The sequence below is a fragment of the Strigops habroptila genome, chromosome 3 (genome assembly GCF_004027225.2).
Source record: "Strigops habroptila isolate Jane chromosome 3, bStrHab1.2.pri, whole genome shotgun sequence".
Lineage (NCBI taxonomy): Eukaryota > Metazoa > Chordata > Aves > Psittaciformes > Psittacidae > Strigops > Strigops habroptila.
Genome location: NC_044279.2, coordinates 65,456,819 through 65,478,666, shown reverse-complemented (window position 1 = coordinate 65,478,666; position 21,848 = coordinate 65,456,819). Strand labels below are relative to the sequence as shown.

At 44.3% G+C, this 21,848-nt stretch overlaps 1 protein-coding gene across 1 annotated transcript in view; it reads right to left on the bottom strand.

Annotated features, from left to right (window-relative positions):
- Nucleotides 1–21,848, bottom strand: part of CACNA2D4 (calcium voltage-gated channel auxiliary subunit alpha2delta 4) — a 128,400-nt gene that overhangs the window by 90,282 nt on the left and 16,270 nt on the right. Inside the window, exons 6-15 of the mRNA XM_030480291.1 lie at nucleotides 20,343–20,474; nucleotides 19,257–19,317; nucleotides 18,483–18,633; nucleotides 16,858–16,932; nucleotides 15,573–15,662; nucleotides 7,974–8,087; nucleotides 6,817–6,895; nucleotides 4,667–4,800; nucleotides 1,542–1,619; nucleotides 366–446 (exon numbers count right to left, since the gene is read on the bottom strand). Coding sequence (XP_030336151.1) covers nucleotides 366–446; nucleotides 1,542–1,619; nucleotides 4,667–4,800; nucleotides 6,817–6,895; nucleotides 7,974–8,087; nucleotides 15,573–15,662; nucleotides 16,858–16,932; nucleotides 18,483–18,633; nucleotides 19,257–19,317; nucleotides 20,343–20,474 — 995 coding nt within the window. The remainder of the gene's footprint in view (nucleotides 1–365; nucleotides 447–1,541; nucleotides 1,620–4,666; nucleotides 4,801–6,816; nucleotides 6,896–7,973; nucleotides 8,088–15,572; nucleotides 15,663–16,857; nucleotides 16,933–18,482; nucleotides 18,634–19,256; nucleotides 19,318–20,342; nucleotides 20,475–21,848) is intronic.

The following is a 21,848-nucleotide window of genomic DNA, read 5'->3' as shown; positions in this document are numbered from 1 at the left end:
TGGCATGGCAGCTTTTGTGCACCGAGAACTGGATATAAAACTTCAGTTCTTCTGAGGTAGGCTGTCAGATCTGTATCAGCTCCAAGGGATCTAGGTTGGTGACCATCAAGATGCAAACACTCATGACCTGTTACCAATCTACTGGATCATCCAGTCCTTGTGTTTCTGAAGCAGCATAAGAGCTTCTAATAGTGAATGATTTCCCATGTGCTATATAGAAATCACACATTACCAAATCCAGCATCCCTTGCTTCACACTTACAGTTATTCCTACAGGCAGAGGAATGATTTTTCAGTCATGCCCATGGAAGAATGACTGGTGACTTTGCTGTGCAAAATAGCAAATTACTTTATCTCAGTCTTACCTTATACCGTGGAGCAAGTTTTAGCAACTCCCTCAGTGGTACATCAGAGCCCACCACACCCAGGAGAATGCCATGAGATCGCTTGAAAAAAAAGAAGAGAATCCATTTTCAGAAGCAAGACCTGGGTGGTTTTCTACCTGAATACACATTATTGCATTCCTACTAGTCTATTCTGTATTCTTTCCAGGCTTGTGTGAATATGTTGATTGAAAACCAACTAACATACCTCAAAAAGCCTAAAGAAGTTGCTCCAGTGTTTACGGAGAGGAGGGTTTCCACCCAGCACTAGTTAGCATTTTTAACTATAGTTCAGAAGTAACATAAAATCACTGAAAACAAGTTTTGAGGGAAACCCCCTCAGTTTCAGTATATGTAAATATACAGTAAGGGCAAGGCAATCACACAAAACAACATGGATTGGTTGATAACTTGGGTTGATTAAACCAAATGCCAAATACAGAACTGTTAATCTAGGAAAAAGGAATGCCCCATGAAATGGGGAACTGGTTGTTTAATAAGTGTCTGGAGAACATGATGGGAGAACGACTCACAGGATCTCACTGCAGCACTGTGTTAATACAGGTTAAAGCTAGCCTCAGGTGAAGAAGGAGGACCCTTTTTTTTAGGACCAGGAGAAGATACAAAAGGGCACAGGCTTTTTAATCTGCAGAGAATGTCATTATGGCAGGAAGGTGAGACCAGACAAATTGAAAGTGGAATTTAGACATCAGTTTTTAATGCAGAGTGAGAAACCACAATAGAGAGGTCGGGATGGATGCCTTTCTTCAGTGATGCTTTTGCCAAACACAGGTTATTCGGCTCATGAAAAACCATCTATATGAAATGTAAAGGTCTGCAGTAAAAAGCACAGAGTAGACAAGGTAATGATCTCTTCCAGCCTGAAACTTTATGGGTTTGTGAACTAGGCTCAGTTTGAAAATGGAAGGGATAAAACAGGGGAAATACAATATTTAAGGGGTATTTTGAAGAGATAACATTCAGACCATCAATTTTGTCAGATAAATTGTCAGCTGCCCTTCCTGCCAGAGATCTACTGCAGTCTGTAACGGCTGGCTGTTCTTTCAGAGACCCGTTGGCTTTAAAACCTTGCAAAGGTCTGCTGTATCCTTTTCGCCTTTGCTGGCTGGAGGAGAAGGAAGCCCGTGTTGCACTCACCGTCTCATTCTTTTTGCTGAAGACTGGCATAGCCACTGTTGTCATGAGCAACAGACTTTGAGCCTGAGATGCAAAGAGCTGCCACAGAAGAATGAGCTGTGTGTTAGCAAATGCAATACCACAGACAACCCAAATGAAAGGCATTGGAATTCCCAAAGACCCCTGATGTTAATTACAAGTAGCCACCTCCTTGCCTCCCACACTGCTCTAAAAACAGATGACAGCACTTTTCAATACTCCGTATCCAAGAGGATCGTGGGATGGATGCTTGCTCGTGAGTGGTGATGATGATGGGATGAATGCCAATGAAATGTGTTGAAGCAAGAAAAATTAAAGAGCTGTTTTAATGAAGAGACAGAAACCTGTAGAAGTGGTGGCACAATTTATACCCACCACGCATTGGGAGCGTAGAAACATGAGCACTTACACAAGTGTAAAAACCACCAACACAAGGAGTACAGGATCGAGAAAAGCAACACAAATATGAGCAAAATCACAAACAAGATGTCATCTATATTGCAAACACGTAAATACTACAAATGAGAAACACCAATGGCAAATATTTAAAGGGCACAAATACACACAGACCCTGCTTATATACACTTGTTACATAACCATCTAAGCTTAGGAAAAACGGAGACAAATGATCCAAACAGATCATGGTGAGCTATCTCTACAGGGGATACAGGACATGTCCATGTAGTGGGGAACAGATACTCCCAGTTCTGCAGAAGACAGATGCTCTAAAAACACACATGAAAGGAGGTAAAAAAGGCAAGACACATGTGAAGAAGTCTCCCAAACATGCCTAGCTATCAGAAGAACCTAATCCCTCAAAGCCAGTAGCATCTCCCTTCCATCTCTTACTTGGTCAAGTAAGTAGTAAGGCAAGAAATGACCTTCTGTCTCCATTATTACACATACTAGGAACCATAAAGGAGCGAGTCAACAATCTATAAAGTCACGTGAAGGAGAGTTGAGCCTGCTATCTTGAATTACTGGTCCGGATAATTCTTTGTGGAAACTTTCCATTCACAGCAACACTCACACTAACACATAGCAAGTAAACTTCTCCAGCACTTAGTGGATATATGGAAAAAGACATATGGTGAACTAAGCTACTGCACAACACAGACACCCCTACCTACTCTGAACCAACAGCACAGCTCTCCAGTACATCCATAATTTCATCTCCTCTTCTTGCCAGTGTAAGAGGACTCCGCCAGTGCTGCAGCCCCCACCCCCCTCCAGATGTACAGGCCAGCTGTGGCTGCGAGCACTGGCACTGACACACCAACTGGCACAGGGGAAACAGCATGCTCACAAAACACAGGGGTGCAGTTACCTCCTCAGACTGTGGCAGCTAGTGAGAGACATGGATGAACAGATGAATGAGTACATGAATGGAGGGGTGAATCAAAGATGGGAGAGGTTGGGGCAGAGGAAGAGAATAGCAAACCAAGCAGCAAGAGAAGAGATGCAGCAAGAAAAGAAATGCAACAAACAAGTCCCTGTGGCTGCCTTGGGAAGAGTGACACCATACAGTAGTGCCAGGGTACCATGCCTGCTGATAAAATAAACTTGCTGGGTAGTTAGCAGCAGTTCTGGAGGCTTTGCTTTGCACACCCAAGTACCATGTCCCCAACTCTCACTCGGCACAGCTCTGGCAGCAGAAGACATCCCCACGTCACCCTCACTGAGCTAATGTGCCACAGCTGCAGCCTTAATAGTCAGCCACAGCACAGAGGTGGGGGACAGTCCTTTCCCACAAAAGTCTCCTGAGTATAGCATCTATGTACTGTTGTGGTGCAAGCCTGACTGCTTTAGAGGTATTTCTTGGGGTTTGTGTGGTCTTGAGTTTGAGCACAGCATTGATCACCACCATGGGTGACCCAGGTCATATTTACTGCTACAAAGCTAAGCTTAGTACCCCTAGTTTTACTCCAACTCAGAAAGTTCAGGTTTCTTACCATGAATCTTAAACATGAAAACTGTGGTTTCTCCCTAGGGCTGTGGCAGACACCCTAAAGCTGCTGCTGGCCAGATCAGAGCAAATAACTTCAGTCCCACAGTGGGACTGTGTACAGGAACATCCTCAATATTTCTAGAATACTTTTTCCCCTCAGATAGTACAAACAGTTCTAAGACCTCAGGTTTGTTTTTGGAAGAGGGAAATATGACTTCTGGTCAGGTCTAGCTGTCACAGTTATATAGACACTTCTCTGGGGTGAAGAGTCCCAGTGTAGGAAATAAACTTTATCTCCCTGAAAGCACAGCCCCAGAATAAGAACTGTAACTTTCTCTTTGGCAATGTAAAAAGGCATGGAGATGGAAGTTGAGGAACGTCTTCTATTTGGGGAAGTGCAGGGGAAGACTCCTTCAGTGGAGGTCTACTTCTTTGTCCTTCCCTTCACTCCTTTGAATTTCAAAGCCTCCTTGGCAATACACTACCATAATAGCACTTGCTCACGGTCCAAATGTCTTCCCATAAGGCAGGCCTGAGATAAAGCAACGGGTGTTGGGCGTGCTGACTGACTGGTCCTTTGCCATGTGTCCTTTACCCATAGGGTTGAGTACAGGGCCACTGCAGTGACATTAGGACTTGCTAGCTCAAGGAATGAAAGAGTGAGCTTGCTTCCCAAACCGAGATAAGTATCTTTGAGTAGCAAGTAGTATGCATTTAGCTACTGGGCTGGAGGAAATAAATCTCTGTGACCCATATTCTGAGCTGTAAATCTTTCCTGTGAATAATCCTTTAGAAGGCAACCTGCTTTCACACAAGCACTACTTAAATCGTGCTGTATCTGTGTGATTAGTCCTGGGCTCCCTGGTCACTGCAGGTTCAGACCTGAGTCTGCATACGCATCTCAACTCCAGAGGTGTGGCAGAGAAGAAACACTGTCTCAGCAGTGCCAGAGCCCAGTAACTTCTATCAATCAACCAATTCCTGGTTTTATTCAGATTTATTTAAACTTATTTAGATTCTGATACACATAAGATATTTAGATGGGAATCTGGGACAAGTTATATGCCTAACATACTAGCTGGGTGTCTAATGCCTTTTCCAGTTTGGCCCATAGGCCCTACTCTTTGCTGACTTAAAGACTTGTGCTGTAAGTCCTTACCGCACTGTCCATGTAGGCTTCAGTCCAAATAATGTCATGGTCATGGTTGATGACCATGGGTCGGCTGAGGACATGCAGGTACTCCATCACATTCTCCTGGACGTCTGCCAGTGTGGAGATCTGAGTGTAGTAGCCTTCATGGAGAAACAGAGGTGTGAGTCATGCTGCTCACATGTCTTCAGTATTTTAAATGAATGTCTGTGCAAAGCTAGAAAACTAGATGTCAAAGACTATATACCCAGATGGCTTATCTGCTCTTTACAAAATGTGCCTTGACATGCCTTGTATCCACAAGCTTCTGTAGACACGTTTCTGTGGAAATCTAGAGTTTCAAAGGATTGGCTCTGTTCTTCTCAAAATACTGGACCAATGCACAAGACCAGAGTCTTGATATCATGCCAAATAGATGTAAAATGTTACTTTGGGTCTTAGGCAAAACTTAAGTAAAAAAATCCCAGTAATCAGGCTGCCTTTGTTCCTGAAGGCCAGACATACGCAAACAAAGTATTCCACCAGGCTACCCACTTACCCTGCCCAATTTTATATTAAGCCCAAACTCCCAACTTCTCTTCTAGACTTTTTCCAGCACTCTACTCTTCAGTCTGCCTAGCTTTACATCCAAGGATGGCGACTACTTCCATCTACCTGTTGGAAGCAGAACCTAAAAGTGCAAGTTACCTATTTTCCTCTGCCCCTGTAGATGGACCCATGCCAGTCTAATAAATACTACAACAAGGAGTACAGGGGAAGGATGTTTTCAAATTATCAAAAGGTCCTTAAAACTATCTGCTTAACTGGTTAGAAATATTAACACAGTGTAATGTCACAACGATTCCTGCTTCTCACCACATGGAACTGATTGGTTGTACTTGGCATGGGAAAGAGTATGTCTGATAGATGGAAAACACTGCCATGTGAAAGGGCTCATGATCTGATAAACTTTGTGATGTGGAAACAGATTTAGTGTGCTTAAAAACAAGGACTACAAGAGCTATACAATGTGTTGAAAGAGAAGAACCAAAATCAGTGAGCTTTGTGCAGAGCTCAAGTCTGGTAAGTGAGAATTCAAGTGCATTTTTTGTTCTCTAGTTATTCAGGAGAATCCATTCTCACATTTTATGTGAACCAACAGCACAGTGAATCCCCTGTCACTAATCTTAGGTCTGATTATGCAATCTGAAATCCAGGTTTTTGTTTCATATATCAAAAACTAAGAGTGTTAAGTGTGATTCATAGTGCTAATAGACAAACATTTGAGCCTTGGACAGTCCCAGCTCACATTCTGCAGGCTAGCAACTCTTGTCTGTCAATTATTTTCAGTAGCAAATGCACCCACACATTTCATAGCCTGCTGGAACCACTGCTCAGACAGGAAAAGAGTCAATATACCTAGCTAGTCAGCCCCCACCTTCAATCTTCCCTTCCTTTCCCTGTTTAAGCAGGATACTGACGTAACAAGCATTTCTAACTGTCTCCACCCAGGTTTAGGCCAAGTCATGCCCAAACACCTTTTTTTTCCCCTCTCTTTTACCCTTGCAGAGTCTGTCAAGGCTAGCTAGACTTTTTAACTGGCCCCAAATGCATAGACGTGACTCACCTACTCAGAATGGATTTTCCCATTCATGCCATATTCAGAATGCTGAGTTTGTGGTGGGATTAACAAGCTATTCTGGTACCTCAGTGAAACCACTGGCACACAAAGAATTTGGCCAGGATATAGGGGTTAACCTGCAGACTTCATGAAAAATGCTATAAATTCTTTAAAGAAGAGATATTAGTTTTGTATATCAGCCAAAAGATGTCACAGGCTTTCTGACAGAGTTTTAGACAGATTGTCAAAAGCCAGCAAGTGGGACACAATAAGCGCAGGGACTTAAGTGGACTACAGCCAGCATGAATCTCGGTCACAGTGTCCCTTGGCACCATGACAGGAAAATGTGGTGGCTCAGCACGGAGGACTTGTGTTAGTTGGACACAGTCACTCTAAATGTGGACTAGCAGGGTCTGTTTTTTCCTTAGGTTGCTTTCCAACCAAGGGTTTATGGGTCCCAGGTGGCAGTGGGTGAGCCTTAGAGGGGTCCAGGGCCCCGTAGCTGCAGTCCATGCAGGATATGCATGATGGGGTTCAGGGAACCGTTCCCATACAGCACCTTTGTTGTTGCAGGCAATCCATTTCACGTTAGGGGCAAAAGTGACCTCTCGTCCAATGAGGTAAGTGAAAACCCGGACCTGGGAGCAAGAATGCAAAGATAGAAGAATTAGGATGCAATGTGCTACCAAATCCAAATGGCTGAGGTTTAGCATTCTGCTATGCACTGGTGTGAATGCTTATTTGTGGTGCATAGCAATAGCTCTGCCTTCACACAGAGACAGAAGCCTTTTGCTCCATTTGTTTTGCATTTTGTGGGCTGGAACTTGATTTCCAATTACAATAAGCCCAGAAAGCCAAGTAGCACCCGAGGTCATCTGAATAACAAGGCAGAAGTGCAAATTCTGTTTGATTTTATGATAGCAGCTCTGCCAGGCCCTCAGCAACCACATGCAGAGAGGTTTATAGCTCACAGAAATCCTTTACCCAGGAGAACAGCTGGCTGCATGAATCATTTAGAGAAAGCTTCCCCATTTCTCTTGTGTTTGACCAACAACAAAAGAGCCAATCCTGAAATAAACTGCTTTAACAGCCCTATGCTCTGGTCTCTCAGTAGGCTGCTTCTCTCTCCCTTTGTGCATTGCTGCTAGCTGGGATGAGGTAAGCAAATAAATCAGGAGGGTTTAGGATGAGCCCTGCTCTATTCTACTTTCCCAGTCTGCTTTGCTAGTACAAGCCTGTAATCATAGGCCTCAAGGTAAATAGGGCTGGAAGGCACCTAGAGAGGTTGTCTGGGCCATTCTCCTGCCCACTGTAAGAACTGGTAACAGCCAAACCTTTCCCAAACAGCACCAATTATAAACAGTCTTGGATGGGATTAAAATTCTTTTTTTTAAATTATTTTAAAATACTCAGCTTAGTCATTGTCATCTTATCAGGAGAATGTTTTGATTGTCACACCTTTAGAAATCAAAGTGTATGAAAATATAATAAATCTTCACTGACCTACAGATACCATTTGTGATCCTACCACCTCTAAAATCACCACAGCAGGCTCCTGTCTGGCTGCTTTGATTGTGTTTACAGCTGCATGCATGTGGGTATTGAAGGATGTGAATGCTCAGCTCTGCCTGACGTCCTGGCTCATGCTCTTCCATTCCCACCATAGCAGGATAACACCTTTCATCGCCCTTTTCATTTAGCACTTCCCAGACAAACCTTCCGATCTGGCCAGTTGTACTTTTCAAACACAGCTTCGTAATCCTCCACTGCTCCATCTGTGATCAGCATGATAGCTTGGTTACACAAGCCCCCTTGACCAGCCTCTCTGAACTGCAAACAGAGAGGAAGAGCATTAGTTACCTCAGCATGGGCTGTTTCTGTGTAACTGCAGCGTATTTGTTCATGGTGGGCCAGATCCTGACTTCCTCTTGTAAACCTCACACTGTGCTCAGAAAGAGCTCTGCTTAAATAAGGATCGTGTTTGTATGCTGCACATAATTGTTTTATTTATACAGCCCTACCTAGCACAAGTAGACACAGGAGGCTTTGCAGAAGTAAAATAATGAGGAAGTAAGTGCTGTAGAGGAAGGGTGCGGTTCCCTGCTGCCTCACATCTTACAGTCGCATTCGTTTATGCAAACAACTATAGGCTGACCATAAACACTGCAATTCTGATTTGACAGCAATAACTGTCACTTTTTATGGCAGAAAAAGTGACAGGAGAAGGAAATCAGACTCATTATTTCAGGGCAAATCCATCAATCTGACAAAAAATAGCAGAGAAAGGCAGGAACATGCGAAAACGAGAGCATTACTGCCATCAGGGCTGAAATAGGTTACGAATGTGCCAGATAAAAAGGCCATACACTATAATGACAGATGACCGGTTATCTGTGCATAAGTGATATTTAAGGTAGAGTGGAGGTAGTCTGGGACTTTGTTACAAACGTTGATGTGCTCCCAAGAACACATGAAGAGGCGTTGAATGGGCATTGAAAAAGCCAGACCCTGCCTTTTCAGCCAGGAAAAACAGCCTTCAAGTGCTGCTTATCTCCTGCTCCTGTCTGCAGAGCCATTTGCCTCTTGGTTCTCTAGAGCTAGTGTACCTGAGAGCACAAGTGCCTTATGCAGCACCAACACAGGTATTAAATTAGCAGTCACCAGAGGAGGTAGCAGAGGTCATCAAAGCACAAAAATACTCAGCTACTTTGCTGCGGCTCCTAGCTCAGTGCCAGCATGTGCTCCTCCTTGCAGAGCATCTCACTGCTTCTGAGCATGGAAAAGTCTAATCAGCAGAGGAGGATATGGAAACTGATGCAGAGTAAAAGAAATATGGAAAGAGCAAGATACGACAACTCTGCACACAAGATTAATGAGAGGCAATGGCATGAGATAGAGAGCATATGGAAGCCTAACTGAAGGGTGACTAATGTTATATCAAACACAGAAGCAATTTTAAACTGGAGAGGATAGTTATGTCTTATAAATAAGGAAAAAGGTATCCAACCCTAATTGCATAAAATGAAAGCAAGCACTGGGTGGGAGGACAAGAGCACAGGATGCAAACTGGTACTTTATAGATGTTTTAGGGTTCAATTAACAAGTCCCTTCTGGTTTCATAATGCTTTGTTAGGACAGAAAGCAAATGTCTTTACTAACACAGATGGTACTGTGGTTCCACTGCAGATTAACATCATGACCATGGATACCTGGTGCTAACATCACCATAATGTCTCCTTCCACCACTATTTATGTTATCAGTCCTGCCTCCTTCAACATTACTCTCAATATCACCAAGTATCTGTTACTCTACTGCAGTACGCATGGATTCAACAGCTTCTGAATGACCACATGCGTGAACCCATCTCTCCCTGTTTCACTGACCAGAATAGGTACAAGTGATCATGAGAGAGAAGGGTGGTGTAATAAGGTCATTCCTAACTAGCTGTTCTTAGGCAAAACATCTGTGTGAATTGCTGAATCAGGATGAGGTAGCTGGACATGCTCTGTCTCTTTTGTGTCACCACAGCAGCACATTGAGAGGGGAGACAGAGTGTACCTCTGTTGCTGTGGTCATACCAACCCAACAGTAGGGATCTCTCATGTCTTTCCCTACAGAGTCCCCAGAATCTGACATTTCCAGTCGTCCAAAAAGCTGCTAAACCTTGTACCAGGAAAAAAAAAAACATCAGTGCCAGCTAGAGGGTAATTGGAGCTCCAGAATGGGTCAGAATACATGTCCCCCCTTCAGCAAGGAGACTCAGGGCAAAGGCTGAGGGTGCATAACAGGAACAAACATAGGATGTGCTTAGGTGCAAACAAAAGGGGAAAAGCAGTCGATAGCTTCATGGGATTCTGCTGCAGATCATCAGGTAGGAAAAAGACAAGGAGTCTCAAGTGAGTTAGCTCTAGGGCAGAAATCCACTACATGCAAATTAACAGAGAGAAGGGCTAGTGTGAGCATCCATTAAGGAGGCATATGATTATGATGGTGCAGGAGATGCTGTCAGAATGATGTTTAGATCACAGATCTGTGAACCTTGTAGTTACAAAAGCAGCTTATTCCAGTCTGTTGCAATCTACAACATATTTTGTTTAGATAATTGTTAAATTAACACTTAATTAAGGTCACCACCATTTCAAACAACTTAAGATCTCTCTTCATGTAGCTTACTTCAGCCCTTATAATACTGAGATACTGAGAAATTAGATGCTGTATCAGAACCAGCAATCTCCTAATTACAGGAGTAGATGATATTTTCAACAGGGAAAATGAGATCATCAGTGTCATAGAAATAGAGATTAAAGAGACAGATTTAGAAAACAAATGAACAAGAGGTAATCCCTGGTTTTTAGGTCCTTTTGTGGCTGGCTGCAGCTGTAGCAAATGATCTGACAGCATTCACATCAGGCTCTGAGCATAATTCCCTGCTCTGACTGAAATCTCAGGAGCATGAAAGAATGGGAGAATGGGAACAAGATGTCTGCAGAACAGATGCCTGAATAGGTGCAGGCTAGAGCTGCAGTCGGCAAATGAGAGATGGAGTTATGTGTTCTCCCATATAACTTTGGTTGTATTGCCAGGAGCAACAGGCATGATCTAATTAATTCAGGGTCAGAGTCTCTTATACTCCCTTGTTTGCTCACTGCCATTTACTTTGCAGTTACGGCCTGGCACAAGAGTTACTAGTGAAGCAATAAGAACATCAGCATAACTCAGTGATGCACAGGCACACATGTGGATTATACACATCAGGCCAGATGACTGAGCAGCTCCTCTTCATCTCCTTCTGCCCCATTCTTATACAGACCTGCCTCCAGAGTGGCCTCTAGAATTACTGAAAATTAAGACTTAGTGGGAAGTGTCTCCTAGGTAGAAAATTAGCTGAAGAGAAGGAAACAGAAAGCTAGTGAAGAACAAATGAGAGATGGCAATAAGCAAAATGGCATAAACTGGTAAACAGGAAATCTTGAGCTTTGCTTATCCTGAAAGGTTTGCTGCAGAATCCAGGTCCATAAAAAATGCAAATGGAATTGAGAAAAGATTTCTACATGTTCAGAGAAGAAACAAGAAAGGGAGTAAAAGGAGTATGTTGCCAGATGATAAAAAACAGAGGGAAATGGTCAGGCAGAGATGCTTTAGAGCCATCATACTTCATCATCAAAAAGACAATATTGTAATGGCTGGGCATACACTGAAGTGATAAGAGACAAAGAAAAGAATGAATGAATTACAGGCAGGGTCATAAAGTGGTAGGGTTAAAGAAAAAGTTAATTGAAAGCATTTGAATAATCTCTGCTCAGCAGGAAGGGAAAGAATTGCAGAAGGTGTTGCTGAACTACTTGCCTCATGGGCTGAGACCTGACTGAGGCTGAGATCCCAAAGGACAAAGCAGGAATCAACAGAAAACGCCTGTTACAAGAAGGGATTAAACTAGATGGGTAAATTGTCCCTTAAACTTTTAGCACATTGCTAGAAAAATTAGTAACATGGTCCTCTTGTGAGTGTGCAAATTAAATGCTTCCTCACACAGGTGGGCGATAAGAAGCCACTAACTCCTTTGCTTACTCCCATCAGCAGATGGCTCATTCTCTTCATGACACCAGTTTGCTCAAGTTACGCAATTTTACATCTCGCTGAAGTCCAGTTTGTTACCAGTTTCACCATTTTATTTTCATCTATACCCATTTTGGAGTGACTTCAAAATGTATGTAATGTCTGAGTTCAGCTGCCAGTCAAGGTACCATTAAACCAGCTTGGTGAAAAAGGAGACATCATTCCAAGGTGGGCTCAGAGAGCAAAACTTGGGATTTCTTTTCCTCCACAGGGTCAGAAAACATCAGCTTTCAAAGTCCCTATTTAGACTGAGAATTATCGCGAGAAAGGAGGAGCCATAAGAGTCACAGATTTTGTATAATCTAATCCTAGTTCTATTCTTATATAACAAATATATAAATAATTTTATATCACCCTCTTAGGCTTAGGGTTGTGTTTGCATATGTGTATATGTACACACATATCTTTGGCACGTCTATAAAAATATATAAGTATCTTTACAATTGATGTACATTGGAAAGGCTAGTCAGAGGCTCAAACACAGAACAGGAGGCTGAATACTGGCTAGAGAGGAATACCGCAGAGGCAGATCAGCTGGATAGGAATTAACAATGTGACAGTGTCTGAAGAAATTTAGCTGTTGTCTTACATTGTGTTAAGAGGACTATGGTGTGTAAAACAAGGAAGGTGATTATTCTGCTCTGCTTAGCACTTGGTAGCTCTCAGCTGCAGCACGTACATACTGTTGGGAGGATGGTGTTTCAGGGAAGGCAGCCTGGAAGCGGCCGTGAGCAGAGCAGCAGCCAGAACAAAGGGGTATAAATCCTACAAGAAAAGGGTGAGAGGACAAGATGTGCCAAGCTTGTTGAAACAAAGAGAAGACAGCACTGAGAGTGACTAAAACTTGATAAACTAGGAAGGAGCTCACTTGACAGAACTTTGAAGCACTTTATGAATATATGCTCAAGACCACAGTTTCCCTGGCACGCATATTTTATTGAAACCACTTGGTGTGTGGCTAAATTGGAATAGAGCATTTAAGTGGTTTATTGAGCATGGCAGAGAGGGGCAGAGGAGGCTCTGGCTAACTGTTCTCCCTAAACTGTTCTGCAGATTGCGTCGTAGATTAAAATATACCCTGTCTATCCCAGAACATAATGAAGGAAAACAAAGATGGTGAGAGATTGTGCTCTTCTGCAACCCCTCTCTGCCACTCATACCTCACTGAGTAGGTCTCTACTGGGCTATTAATTCTATGAGCAATTGGATTGAGGGAAATTACCAGAGAAATTTTGTAATCACTTTCATTACAGATATTATTACTGGTTGTCTGTTGTAATCAGCAAAGCCTGTTTCATCAGTGTGATGTAGCAATTTTCATTTTCATTCTCTTGCGTATGCTCCTGTGAACAATAACAGGACAGTCTGTGAGTAACAGCTATGACTACAAGCTTAGAATGTGAATGTTTTCTGATGGGAGGGGGGTGGCCAATTCCACCAAAGTTTCCCTTTCTCCTGTCTGCATGACTGCAGCAGCACAGATTTGTTTCAGGGCACACTGACAGAAACCCTCTCCCTCTCCTATTACCGATATAGATCTAAGAATCTCTATGATTTCAGAGAGTCCATAAAGCATATGAGCACTTGGCAGGTGATACCTTTTTGCCTTTAGCTGTGGTACCTGCAGAGCCTGGGGTCCTCCAGCTGGTGGTATCAAGACATTCTCTAGATGAGCCCTTAGCTACAGAAGCTGCAGTTTGGGGAAGGCTGTTCTAGGACAGCAGACATAGTTCTACACTTGCATGCCTATGTATGCGCACGATGCCGCTTGTGAACTGAGACGCCACCTCTGTCTCTTCTGAGTGTATCCTGGGTTCAGCTGTAGGAGTCATTTTTCTCCTTCTTAGTAGCTGGTGCAGTGCTGTGTTTTCAACTTTAGTCTGAGAACAAGGCTGATAACACACTGATGTTTTTAGTTGTTGCTAAGTAATGTTTACTCCGATCAAGGACTTTTCAGTCTCATGCTTTGCCAGGGAGGAGAGGAAGCCGGGAGGAAGCAGAGACAGGACACCTGACCCAAACTAGCCAAAGGGGTATTCCATACCACAGCACGTCATGCCCAGTATATAAACTGGGGGGAAGTCACCTGGAAGACCCAGATTGCTGCTCGGGTCGGGCTGGGTGTCAGTCGGCGGGTGGTGAGCAATTGTATCCTCTCCCCTTGTTAATTCCCTTATCATTATTGTTATTGGTGGTAGCAGTAGTGATTGAGTATTATACCTTAGTTACTGGACTGCTCTTATCTCAACCCATGGGATTTACATTCTTTCAATTCTCCTTCCCATCCCTCTGGGAGCAGGGGGGGGGGGAAGAAGCAGGGGAGTGAGCGAGCGGCTGTGTGGTTCTGAGTTACCAGCTGGGCTTAAACCATGACAGAATGTCATCAGGCAGACAGAAGTCCTGGGATGAAGTTGCAAAGTGCTACGTTAGATATTACGAAATCATCTTTTCCTCTGACGGAAAAATTGTTTAAATATTGTGATTTATAGGACACAGGCCTATATAGGCTCTGGATCTTTGTTTTTTAAAGTTCAAGTTAATTCTGCCATAAAGTTCAAAGGTACATGTAGATAAATCTAGCATACCTATGGTCCATACAATTGTTCTAGCTTTAGATCATTACTGCTTCCCTGGTCATCTCAACTATCTTCCTCCAAAGATGTTGAAGCATTACTACTAGGAGTGCTGCCAGCCTATTACTGCAATGCCAAGGCTATATCACAGTCTTCTCAAGTTGCCATTAATTCCATTATGCTTCTGTAACCACTGACAAGTCAGCTCAGCCACCACCATCCCTGGGCTCAACTCTGATGATGCTTGCACTGGCATAAATCAGGAACAGCATTACCATACCCAACAACAAACTTAAACTTTCAATTTGTAAAATAAGTAAGACTGGAGAATCCTTCCCAGGGTGTCAATACCTCTAGCACATTACTTTTAACACCAATGCCATCGTTACGGTCACTAGCATCGCACTGTATACATATTTTTGTCAGCCCCAAAGGCATTGGCATCTTTAGGCCAACCACACTATAGACAGGGCCACAAGAAGATAGGGGTGTTCAGCTGGTTCTTTGTCCTTTTTTGTTAACCTTCCTTAAGAAAAAGAGTTAAATTTTATGTTTACCTCCAGGCTACTGAAGTCACAATTGTTCACATAAGGCAATGAATCATTTACGATTCTTATCACAGGACATGATCAGACTGACTGATTAATTCTTCTGTACCTGTGATTTCTTCCCCAAGCACTGACACTCAAAGTGACATTGAAATAAATCTGAAGCCTAAGAATAATCTTTCACATCTTCATCATCATCTACTTATCAAGGCTCACATTGTAATAACATTACTTGTGACTAGAACTGTCACCCTCAGCTGATCAGTTATATTTTATTGCCACCATCTATAACCAAGGTGCCTGAGCAATGCCCAGTCGTGCGGCTCATTAAGGAAGCACTCATGAGGCCACAGGCTTGCAGGGATTGGCAGCCTCAAGGCACCACGCACAAACTGACACCTCCAAAGTACAGGGTCACCCCTGCACACTGCTTGTCACGAAGTTAGGGACTGTGAGATGAGCTTATGCCACCTCCGCTCTGCTGCACCGTGAAGGATGTGCTAAGTCATTAGATGCAGAGGGGAAAGTAGGGGCAGGGACACTTGTGCCCAATGCAAGCATCAGCGCTGACTCTTACCTCCCTCAGTATTTTGAAGGACTCTGTCAAAGCCTTGTTCACAGTGCCCACTCCTTTTGCCTGCAGTTCATCCACCAGCTGCTTGAAGTGCTGGCAAGAAGAGGGGGAAAAAGGCAGCAATGAGTCACAGGCAGGGTGTTCCCTTCAGCAGAGGGAGGAAAGGGTAACCTGGAAAAAATCCATACTTTGGGCTCCTGATCCTTCACCACTGCTGGCAGGGCAGTGCAGCACTGTGATGGGTGGAGGTGGGAAAGTCAAATGGTGGTTCTGTTGGCAGTGCCATCATGTTGCACCATTGCCCAAGCAGCCAGAGCAGGACTGCATTTCACAGTCTACGTGCTGTGGACCATGGGTGGTCCATGAAACATGCAAGTGACAAAACTATTAGAAATCAGACTTTCCCTTATCCGCCCCTTCAGGAAAATGAACAAACAAAATATTCCTGTGCATGCAAGAGCAACAGGGTTGGGGAAAAAAGAGGCATTGTTCTGACTGATTGTAAATAAAACCCTCAGAACATGCTCGCCGCAACATAGCATCCAAAATGCTTAGAGATCCTTTGGAAAATGCTGCAGGCAACATCACCCTCTGGAGTCATAGTCTGAAACCCAGGGCTAAGAAATTTGGAGAGAAATCTGGTGGTTGAAGACATGGAGGGATGTGCTACATCTGTGGTATTAGTATAGAGAAAAAGGGATTAAAGAAAACCAAACAGTAAAAAATGCTAAGAATACAAGTCAGCCCAGAGGGCAGTGGAGCAGCTGGATGCAGGCTGGCCACCTTGGGGCTGCCGAGCCATCCTGGATGAGAGCAGCAAACCCCCTCATCAGAGAACGCTTGCTGGCAGTCCACCCTGGCAAAGGATCAGGCCAGGCTGAGAACACGTTCACCAGGAAAGGGCTGATTTTCCTCCTTTGAAGGCTGAGGATGTGGGGTTTCAAAAGTGGAGACCCTTTTCCCTGTGCATGCTGTTCTTCCATAGCAGTCTGGGCTGGGTCCACTCATGCTCTGGCAGTGGTCTCTTGTGACACAGGGAAGCTGGTTGCTGCTGGTTAGCTAGCCAGCTGACCCCATGTTACAGTGGCTTTGTGTAAGCAAAGGTGAACCACAGAGCCAGCACACACCACTGAACTGGTGCTTGGTTCTGAAACGCAGCCCCACACACTTCTGGGAGATGGTTGTTTCTTGTCCCTGGAGTTGCATGCCATAGCATCTTAACCTCATGTACTTCTTTCTTACATTAAGAGAGCTACCTGAATAACATAGATAGGAGCGTGGTACTCACCTCTCTGTTATCCCTGTCTGCTTGGACCAGGATACCCTTAAAACAGGGTTCAATAAAATGCACATAATCATTATACTGCAAAGAGAAAATAGGAAGAAAGTGGTGGTAATTGGAGAAAAATGAGCTCATGTTCTAGGTGGATGTTCAGAAAACAGTATGGAGCATTATGACATTTTATACATGTTTCCCTTAAGAACTGTTTGTAGTGATCATGCAAAACAATTTTGACAAATCTCAATCTCTGAATAATGCATTAATTATGGTGCTTTGCTGAGTTCTATCTGGGCATATCCACAGATAGAAAATTACTTTTTTTTCACTCACACTGTAGGGATTTCCTCCACACTCTGTTAGCTTATGCACTTGGCCTTGCTTCTAGCACTATTTGCACATATTTTTGACTTCTGGAAACTTTGAGTCCCTGTCGAACCTCACAAGTCGTTTTGTATCCTAACATCTGATGCCTCTGGTGCATGGCTGAGCGACAACATATCAAATTACCACATATCCACCAAACTGTGATAATTAGTGGGGTATATTTCTCTAGCCTGATACATATGTGAGGTAAAACATGCCAGTATAAACCTTTTCCTGCAAGGTTCAGAAGAGTGTCATTCCTAAAAACATGGCTAAGAGGCTGCTAATGCTCAGCTTAGGAGCTTAGGTCAGGCTATAATGTGTCTGAGCTGGTAGGTTCTTGGTGTGAGTGCAGTAAAGGAATATATATTATATGCTCTTTTGGGGATTGTTTTGATGAACAGATGATATTTAAAACTCATTAATGGCTTGCCTCCATTTTTCTGCCAACACTGTTCACTCTTCCAACTATCCAGCCATATAAAGACAGATCTTTACCGGAGTTTCTAAGTAACTTACACAATAACAAGCTATTGACAAATAGTAGACTTTATATCTCAGTGACTGTGCCCTGGCAAGCTTTTATAGAAAGGAGACCAGGGAAAGAGATGGTGCTTGAATTAGCTTTTAAAATTAGGAGACAGGCAGCTGTTTGGCTTTAACCTGGCACCAAACCCCGTGGTCTTGGCCTGGATCATGGAAAAGCTTTGCTTTCTGTGGTCAGTAGTGCTGGTTCTCTGTGGGTAACCAGCACATCCTCAACCTGTCCAGGGTTTAAACAGGGAGATAGTAACACTGAAGCAACCTGACCAAACTCCATGCAGACCTGTGCAGATTGAACCGGATTGCAGCCTTGCAGGATGCTGGCGCACAAAACTGTGTATGGTGGTAATTTTCTAGCCTGGAAACATTATCCTGAGGATTATACTGCGACTGAACCCCAACACAGTATTACACTATGCTATGTCAGGTGAATTTATTAGCTCTGGTGTCTTCCTACATCACTTTATCCATTGCACTCGCATCCCTAAGTAAGCAAAAAGATGCAGCTGACATCCTTCATAGAGGGGGGTGAGATGATCTAGCAGCCACCCTGCTGACCACACGAACCCAGTTTCCCAAAGATCACTGGTTTTAATCCACCATCCAACATAGGTACTAAGTGTTGTAGTTACACCACTGTAATGCCTATAGTTTGCTAAAGGGACTGAGGAGCGGATACAAGTCACAAGGAAGACAACTTATCACTGAAAATGGGACATACTTACTGCAATGATGTTGACAAAGTCATTTTCTCCCAGAGTATCTAAAATGGTGGTAATGGTGTGTTTGGCAATGGTCATCCGCAGGCCCTTCATGCTCCCACTGACATCCACAATGATGACAATGTCCTTGGGAGAGGTGGCCGCTTGGATGTACCTTTATAAAAGAAGAATCCAAGGAAGTAGGGTGAGTGTACGAGGAGAAGGAATGCTGGGCATGCTGCTGTCGCATGATGCTAGCAGCAGCAAAATATGTGCCATGAACACAGCCGTCTGGCAGGGTTGGGCTGTGTCTGGCAGGGTCAGGGCATCTGATGGGTCCCTTCCTGTCAACCTGCCTCTCCCACCAGACCCAGCATCTCACTTTCCACATTGGCAAGTGCTGGGCCTGCTGCAGACGTATGTCCAGATACAGCTGAGAGTGAAAATTGCTAAAGCCTCCTTTAGCCATGCTGAATAGACTGAGTAAATACTCTGCACCTCCGGAGTCTAAACAGCCCCATCCCTCCAGTCACAGAATTATAAGGAGGATGGGACAGAGGAAGGACAAACCATTGGCGATTTTCATGTAGCACATGTTAGATGCCATAAGGAAAGCTGGAACCTTCCAGTGGTAGGGATTCTAACCTGTTATTGCCTTCATTTATGTACCCCTCATCTCTTGCAGAAGCAGTATGGGATACTAGCTGCTGATCAGCAACTCACTAAGGTGTCACCTTGGAAAAGAGGGAGAGTGGAAGACTGAAAGGTGCTTTGGCCAAGACTCTCCAAAACTCTTACCAGCCACGATTCCTGCAGTCAAAGGAGATGACTCCGTTCTCATCTGGTAACCACTTTATTCCTGAAGGGAGCAGCGAAAGGAGCAATCAACACACACAGAGAGGCAGGCATCTGCTCCCTGCTCCCCAGGGAACTTCTGCTGTTTGCTGCTGAGACGCAGCTACCCCGCAGGGGCGCACAAGTCTGGCCAGCAATAGCAGTGGCCATTCTGTAGAAATACAAGCAGAGCTGCGTGGTCTTCAGCAGTCCTAAGTAAACTCTTTATTAGATATCTATCTAAAAATGTTAGATTTTGGGGAGCAGTTGCACTTACTTTGAGCTTTTTGCCACTTTGATGTAGTTCTCAACATCTTCTTCTCCCCAGCGGTGGTTGAGAGCATAAAAAAGCAGTGACAGTGACAGGGATGTGTCCCAGATTCCCCGCTAAAGGCTCTGTTCACAGTCATCTCTACTTTCCCCTTCCACAAGACATGACAGGTCACAGAAAAAGGGCATGCAGCCACATGAAGGGGCCACCAGGCCAAGCTACAGCTGTGGAGTATCTATATATACAGTATATACAGCTGTGGGCTCCTCCAAGCACAGGCCCTCCCTCTTGCTCCACAATCTTACATGCAGCTCTCAGCTTGTGACTGGATAACAAGTCAGACTGACCAGCTGCATCTGCCACATGTGCCCTCAGAGATGGAGAGAGGCTGTGGCTGCGGCTGCCATTAAAAAAAACAGAGGAGCATGAAGCAGGGAGCCCTCCTGCAGCATCCGTGCCCCACCTGAGAGATGGGTGCTGCCATGGTGTTTTGTGAGCTTTTTGGAGCACCTGTAAGTAGACTCTCAGATTGCAAGGGCAACATGCTTGGGGGGATGGTCCACATGGGAAAAAAGGGGGTTATGCCTGCCATGAATGCTATTCCTTCATCCTAAGTGGCAGCAATGCCATGCACTGAGTATTTTTCTCACTGCACCTTGCCCTTCATGGGGCCACACTGCCCTCAACCTTCCCAGATTGAGCTCTTCCGTGGTACGGACCCTGTCCTGCAAGACTATTGCATTGCACTGAACGAGCGAAGCTGGTCTCTGCTCCCTTACCTGGGTAGAGCCTGAAGAATCCAGTGGAGCTGCCAAAGTACTGCCAGGTCAGCGTGGGATCCCTTTCAAAGTTGTCCACAAAAATAGGATTCAGGGCTTCTGACATGTAAACACCATTCAGGATATCTGGGTCTGTGATGAAAGAATAGAAAATGGGTGTCCTGGGTTCAGCTATAGCAGTCATTTTTCTCCTTCTTAGTAGCTGGTGCAGTGCTGTGTTTTTTAACTTTTAGCCTGGGAACAATGCTGATAACACTGATGTTTTTAGTTGTTGCTAAGTAATGTTTACTCTGACCAAGGATTTTCTCAGTCTTATGCTTTGCCAGGGAGGAGGGGAAGCCGGGAGGAAGCAGAGACAGGACACCTGACCCAAACTAGCCAAAGGGGTATTCCATACCATGGCACATCATGCCCAGTATATAAGCTGGGGGGAGTGACACAGAAGGCCAGATCACTGCTTGGGTCGGGCTGGGTATCAGTCAGCAGGTGGTGAGCAATTGTATCCTCTCCCCTTGTTATTTCCCTTATCACTGTTATCATTGGTGGTAGCAGTAGTGGTTGTGTATTATACCTTAGTTACTGGACTGTTCTTATCTCAACCTGTGGGAGTTACATTCTTCCGATTCTCCTCCCCATCCCTCTGGGAGCAGGCGGAGGAAGAAGGGGAGGAGTGAGCGAGTGGCTGCGTGGTTCCGAGTTACCATCTGGGCTCAAACCATGACAATGGGAAAAGAAAGTGCAAAAGAGGGGAGGTCACCCTCCATCTCCCATGGAGGGACATGGGAACAAAGGCAACCACAGGAGAAATGCAGCCTTGTCCAAAGCTTTGACATTGAGCAGGTTATTGGATGCATCACTCAAGTGAATCCTGGAGGCCAGGTCACCACTGGCCACTACAGGTGGTCTCAGCTTGGTCATACACTCTTATCCCCATTTCTTTTTCCAGCCTTGTCTGCCCTTGGGCATTACATCTGGTTGGAAGAGGGCTCCAGGAGACCCAGAAAACCAGCACTGTGCTGAGCACAACTGGCCACACCACAGAGGCAGGACTCAAGAGTGTTTAAATTTATGTTAGTTATAAGTACCTAAAATAGAGGAGCTCTAGGATTTTATGCCATTTCTCTCTCCTCTTTTCCCCAACAATTCTTTCTTTTCCTACCCTTTCTTTCACAAAGCCTGAGCTGTCCTCCCTTGCCCTGATCTCATCAAAATCAATAGGAAGTTGCAGGTTTGCAAGAATTCATAAGAGGCAATGTATATTTGGTGTCTGTGTTGACTCATTGCCTCAGGACACCAAACACAGCAGCAGCAATAGAAACAGGGAATTATGAGACTAGTCATTGCAGGATTAAATGTATTAATGTTGAAAGGGATATGGGACTTTGACCTACCACTTCCTGTTTAGTCACTTTACTAAAGGCAGTTTTGGTCAAAATAGAGGAAAAATTGAACTGTGACTCCCCCAGGGATGAGGCCAAAGTAACTCATGCATGAAGGGAGCCAGAA